The sequence below is a fragment of the Armigeres subalbatus genome, unplaced genomic scaffold (genome assembly GCF_024139115.2).
Source record: "Armigeres subalbatus isolate Guangzhou_Male unplaced genomic scaffold, GZ_Asu_2 Contig439, whole genome shotgun sequence".
In the NCBI taxonomy this organism is placed as follows: Eukaryota; Metazoa; Arthropoda; class Insecta; order Diptera; family Culicidae; genus Armigeres; species Armigeres subalbatus.
The window spans coordinates 6,776-12,219 of NW_026943193.1; the positions used below are offsets into that span (position 1 = coordinate 6,776).

The window sequence follows — 5,444 nt, forward strand, 5'->3', positions numbered from 1 at the left end:
AACTCAAAAGTAAGTTTAAAAATACTCAATTTTGGGTACTTTTTTTCTTCCGTGTACTATCTATATGTTTCACGTTTTTATTATAGATAGTGGAATATATAGATGAGCGAAGATAAATCCTCTGTCTCCAAACGAACTGTCAAACGTGTCTCCAAACGAGCATGACGTCACGATTTCAATGAAAACGTTAAGGGCTGTGACGTCATATGCGCGTGTGCACGGGCAAAAAAATCGACTCAGCCATGCTTTCGCTCATCTATAGATTCCACTATCTATAGTTTAGATTCTAGATAGTGGAATATATAGATGAGCGAAGATAAATCCTCTGTCTCCAAACGAACTGTCAAACGTGTCTCCAAACGAGCATGACGTCACTATTTCCAATAGAAAACGTTAAGGGCTGTGACGTCATATGCGCGTGTGCACGGGCAAAAAATCGACTCAGCCATGCTTTCGCTCATCTATAGATTCCACTATCTATAGTTTTTATTATTTATCGTGATGTCTGTTTTCGCCTGTTTGGCAACACTCCATGTTTTGACAGCTGTTTGACATTTCACACATCGGAAAAAATTTTCATCATCCGCGCAGCGAATGTGAGTTTTGTGGAAATCAGCCGAAACGATTGTTGTGTAATAAATCCGGTAGAATATGCTACTTGGCCGCTTCGGGATAAAGATAGAAAACGAATGAACCGCGTTGTCCAGTAGCTAGTGAACGGGATCCAAAAAGTGCAGAAATAATGGCCTACCGCTTACTAACCTCGGCTCGAAAGCTAGAATCGACATTGGCAGGGCTCGGTCGACAACATCGTACCGTCAACACGACCGATTGCGACCAGGTTAGAAAAATTAATTCCTTATAAATAATTTGTTATTGATTATTGAACAATAGTCTGCTGGTATTCAATTTTCATCAGATCAAGCAAATGAATGTGCGACTCATTCTCTGTTGCAGATTATCCGTAGTCTGAGTTATCTTCAATCGAGTAAAAACAAAGTTTGGAACGAATTCCTACACAGGATTCAACTGTTCTGTGAGAAACCCCCAAAAGGTTTCGAAAAATATTACAAACCAGGAGGTGCCAGGAAAGGCGCTTCCGCCGAAGAAGCATCCAAGGGTGCGAAACCAGAACTTTCGAATCCCTCGAAAAGTGCAGCAGGGTCACAGCAGCAGCAGCAACCTCCGAAAAATGACTGGAATTTGGGTATGTTTGGACCTCAACCAGCTAGAGGCAAAAGTGGTGGAACAGGGGGCAGCGGACGTCCTATTGGCGGTGAGGGTGGCGACAAGGAGAAAATGATGGTCTTTGGAGCGCTAGCTGGAGTGGCACTAATATCTGCCATTGCGTATTTTGAGATGGGATATAAAGAAATTGCTTGGAAGGAGTTTGTCAATAAGTAAATAATGTAATTACCATTAATCTGTAGATTTTATATATTTCAAATAATTTTTAGCTACCTTGCTCGAGGAATCGTTGATAAATTGGAGGTCGTCAATAAAAAATGGGTTCGTGTTCGATTAACAGCAGGAAACACCTCGGACTCGGTGGGTCACCAGTATTCTCATTCATTTTTTAGATTGCATTTTATATATGTTTCGTTTATTTCAGGGCACACTCTGGTTCAACATCGGCAGCGTGGATTCCTTCGAACGCAACCTAGAGAATGCACAAACGGACATGAACATTGAACCGGTTAATTTTGTCCCGGTAATCTATCGTAGTGAAATCGAAGCCGCTAGTCTTACCGGCCTCTTACCAACGCTGTTAATCATTGGTTTCCTGATCTATATGATGCGAAGATCGTCGGAAATGATGGGCGGCCGTGGTGGACGTAAGGGTGGTGGCCTTTTCGGTGGAGTCATGCAGTCTACGGCAAAATTGATCAATGCAAACGAAATCACTGTTGGTTTTAAGTGAGTGCACGTTTTATTTTTCGTAAAACCTGAGGATATGTTAGTTTATGATGCTATTCAGCTGAGTGTCCAATTAGCTTTGGTCAGTGTGGTGAACCTTGGCGAGGGTCATTGAAAATATTTTGCTGGGACCCTCGAATTCACTGAATCCCTTTTAAAGTAATTAAAATGTTTTATTTTTGTTAAGAAATATGAATACTAGCTGGAATATCAACATTTTAAGAATAGTAACTTAGATGTGACAATAGTACCATTCGTTGTCAACAAAAATTGCTATTGAACATAGTTTTTAAGAAATCTCAAATTTAACGTAACATGTACATATGTTTTGAACCTACATCCAATATTTACTTCAACTTTTGTTCTGATTCCAGAGACGTAGCTGGTTGCGAGGAGGCTAAAATAGAAATTATGGAGTTTGTCAATTTCTTAAAGAATCCCCAGCAGTACATCGATTTGGGAGCAAAGATCCCGAAAGGCGCCATGCTGACCGGACCACCAGGCACCGGTAAAACTCTTCTAGCCAAGGCGACGGCCGGAGAAGCCAATGTTCCTTTCATTACCGTGTCCGGGTCGGAGTTCTTAGAAATGTTCGTCGGAGTTGGTCCTTCCCGTGTGCGTGACATGTTTGCTATGGCCCGGAAGCATGCGCCCTGTATATTGTTCATCGACGAAATCGATGCTGTTGGACGAAAACGTGGCGGAAAAAGTTTCGGCGGTCACTCGGAGCAGGAAAACACTTTGAACCAATTGCTTGTCGAGATGGACGGGTTCAATACCACCACCAACGTCGTTGTTTTGGCTGCTACCAATCGAGTTGACATCCTGGATAAGGCACTGTTACGTCCCGGACGCTTCGATAGACAAATTTTCGTACCAGCACCGGACATCAAAGGTCGTGCCAGTATTTTCAAAGTGCATTTGGGTCCACTGAAGACTGACTTGAACAAAATGGATTTGGCGAGAAAAATGGCTGCACTCACACCTGGTTTCACTGGAGCTGACATTGCCAATGTTTGCAATGAAGCTGCTTTGATTGCCGCTCGTGACTTGAACGAGTCTATTAATTTGAAACACTTTGAACAAGCAATAGAGCGTGTTATTGCAGGAATGGAAAAGAAAACAAACGTCCTGTCACCGGATGAGAAACGCACGGTTGCATACCATGAAGCTGGCCACGCCGTATCCGGTTGGTTCCTAGAGCATTCCGATCCTCTGCTCAAAGTTTCGATTATTCCTCGTGGAAAAGGGCTTGGTTACGCACAGTACTTACCGAAGGACCAATATCTGCTGACCACCGAACAACTATTCGATCGTATGTGCATGACCCTTGGTGGCCGAGTTTCGGAGGAAATTTTCTTCAACAGGATTACCACTGGTGCTCAGGATGACCTTAAGAAGATCACCGATAGTGCTTATGCCCAGGTATTTTTCATATCATACGATATAGTTCGTAGCCTTAATAGGCTATAATGTTTTGCCTCATTTCTCGGATTATAAAATATTGTTGTTTATTTGCTGTTCGGGGTTGTTCAACAATTTATTGAACTCAAGTTTGGGCTAATCCCCGCAGACATTAATTGAATTCAATTGGCTTTTCTCGGTTACTTTTATTAAAAAAAAAACCTTTTCTTCTGCGCGGTACGCGTTTCGGTTTTTTTTTTTCAGCCGTCAGACGTGATTCGCTAATGCGACTATTTCCCATGCTCGTTCAAACTCATCTGGTTCAGTTTGACCAAGGATGGGAAATGGTCGCGTTAGCGAATTACGTCTGAAGAAGTTACTGTGGTGTTAAAACCAATTTTGAATTTTTCAGATAACTCGCTTCGGAATGAACAGAAAAGTCGGCCAGGTCAGTTTCGATTCACAGTCCGGTGATCCGATGTTCACCAAGCCCTACTCGGAGCAAACAGCGCAGCTGATTGACGAAGAAGTTCGGAAGCTAATCGACAGTGCATACAAACGGACAGTTGATCTACTGGTCAAGCATAAATCTGACGTGGAGAAGGTTGCTGAGCGATTGCTCAAAAATGAAATCCTCAGTCGGGATGACATGATTGAATTGCTTGGAAAGCGGCCGTTCCCAGAAAAATCTACCTATGAGGAGTTTGTCGAAGGCACTGGCTCTTTTGAGGAAGATACAACACTTCCGGAAGGCTTGTCAAGCTGGAACAAGGAAAAGGCGCCCGTAGAGGAGCACGATTCGAGCAGTAAAAAGCCAACTGAAACGACGAAAGCATAGTAGAAATATGATTGTTATAGCAGTATATGTAACAAACAAGAAAAGTGTATCGGAGTCAGACGGGGCGGCTTGAATAAATCACCAATTGTTAAATGAAATGTATCATTTTCAATGTATTTTATTTGATTCGAAAATTTTAATTGTAGTTTATAAGATACTAAAACTTTATTAATCAGTGTTTATTGATACTTATGCCAAAAATGATTGTGCCACGTTTGGCCTAAAGTCGTTTGGCCTAATGCCGTTTGGCATATGGTCGTTTGGCCTAAAGTCATTTGGCCTAATGGTCGTTTGGCCTAATGGACGATTGGCCTAATGGTCGTTTGGCATAATAGGCGTAAACGATTGAAATATATTGTTTATATGAAATTCTTTTTGTAGGTGCAAAATAAAGCCATGTGCAGTGATCAAAGCGAAACACAAACTACAGTTAAAATATTGCAAACCACTTTTACAATACAATAAAACCAGGAATTTATAAACAGGCAGGTATAAAAAACAATGAACCAGATATGTTTTGGCAATGTCGACATATGAAAACAGTATAACTTGAAGGAACTGATCATGCTTTAAAGAAGGCATCAACATTTTTGGAAAATGCTTGTCATATGCAATACCAAAGCAACATGCAGTAAAACTCGAAAGAACAGCACATGCTTTAAAGAAGGTGTCAACCATTTAGTAAAGATTGTATGTTTCCTATACAATTTAAAAACTGTAAAACTCAAAATACAAACCCCAATCGATTTTGGCATCACGTTTAGAAAATTTATGTTGCCAAAATCGGATGGTTTTTGTTTTCTTATGATACTTTAACATTTCTTCACTTTTTGTGACGCTAGCCACACTGTGACCCTTTTTTACATTAAGATGTACTCATTTATCTTATGTTGTAAAACACAGAATTTTATTTCGAAATGAAAAGTGAAATGAAACCCAATTTTAATCATCTTTGAGGGGAATGAATTATTGGCAATGGCTGATTTTCTATCCGCCGCTTCCTCATCCAGGCGCTATCGTATATGCGCAAATAGCCAGCAAGAGTTAACCGCCAGAAATTTGTATGGCGAAAGATATCTAACGCGGGTTTTCTCAAAATTAGGAACTTTTCATGAAAAACTATTTGGTACCGGTTATGAAGGATGGTCTCCGCTACTACGCCTACCAAATATTTTTTTGATTAAGGTGCTTAATTTTGAGAAATCGAACCGTAGATGCCTTTCGCCATACTGATTTCAAAAAGTTAACTCCTAGTGTGCCGCTGTAAGCAGGCTCAAAGTGGGCG

At 41.0% G+C, this 5,444-nt stretch overlaps 1 protein-coding gene across 1 annotated transcript; it reads left to right on the forward strand.

The window, feature by feature from the left end:
* Positions 1-540: 540 nt before the first annotated feature.
* Positions 541-4,327, forward strand: LOC134204194 (AFG3-like protein 2). The gene is made up of 6 exons (XM_062679025.1): positions 541-841; positions 958-1,400; positions 1,458-1,548; positions 1,613-1,917; positions 2,292-3,342; positions 3,734-4,327. Exons 1-6 carry the CDS (start codon positions 743-745, stop codon positions 4,157-4,159), a joined length of 2,415 nt encoding a protein of 804 aa, XP_062535009.1. The 5' UTR covers positions 541-742; the 3' UTR covers positions 4,160-4,327.
* Positions 4,328-5,444: the final 1,117 nt, after the last annotated feature.

Coding starts and splice junctions, on each gene's coding strand:
- LOC134204194 (XM_062679025.1), top strand. CDS start 743: ATGGCCTACCGCTTACTAACCTCGGCTCGAAAGCTAGAATCGACATTG. Junction 842..957: donor ACACGACCGATTGCGACCAG/GTTAGAAAAATT, acceptor TCTCTGTTGCAG/ATTATCCGTAGTCTGAGTTA. Junction 3,343..3,733: donor CCGATAGTGCTTATGCCCAG/GTATTTTTCATA, acceptor TGAATTTTTCAG/ATAACTCGCTTCGGAATGAA.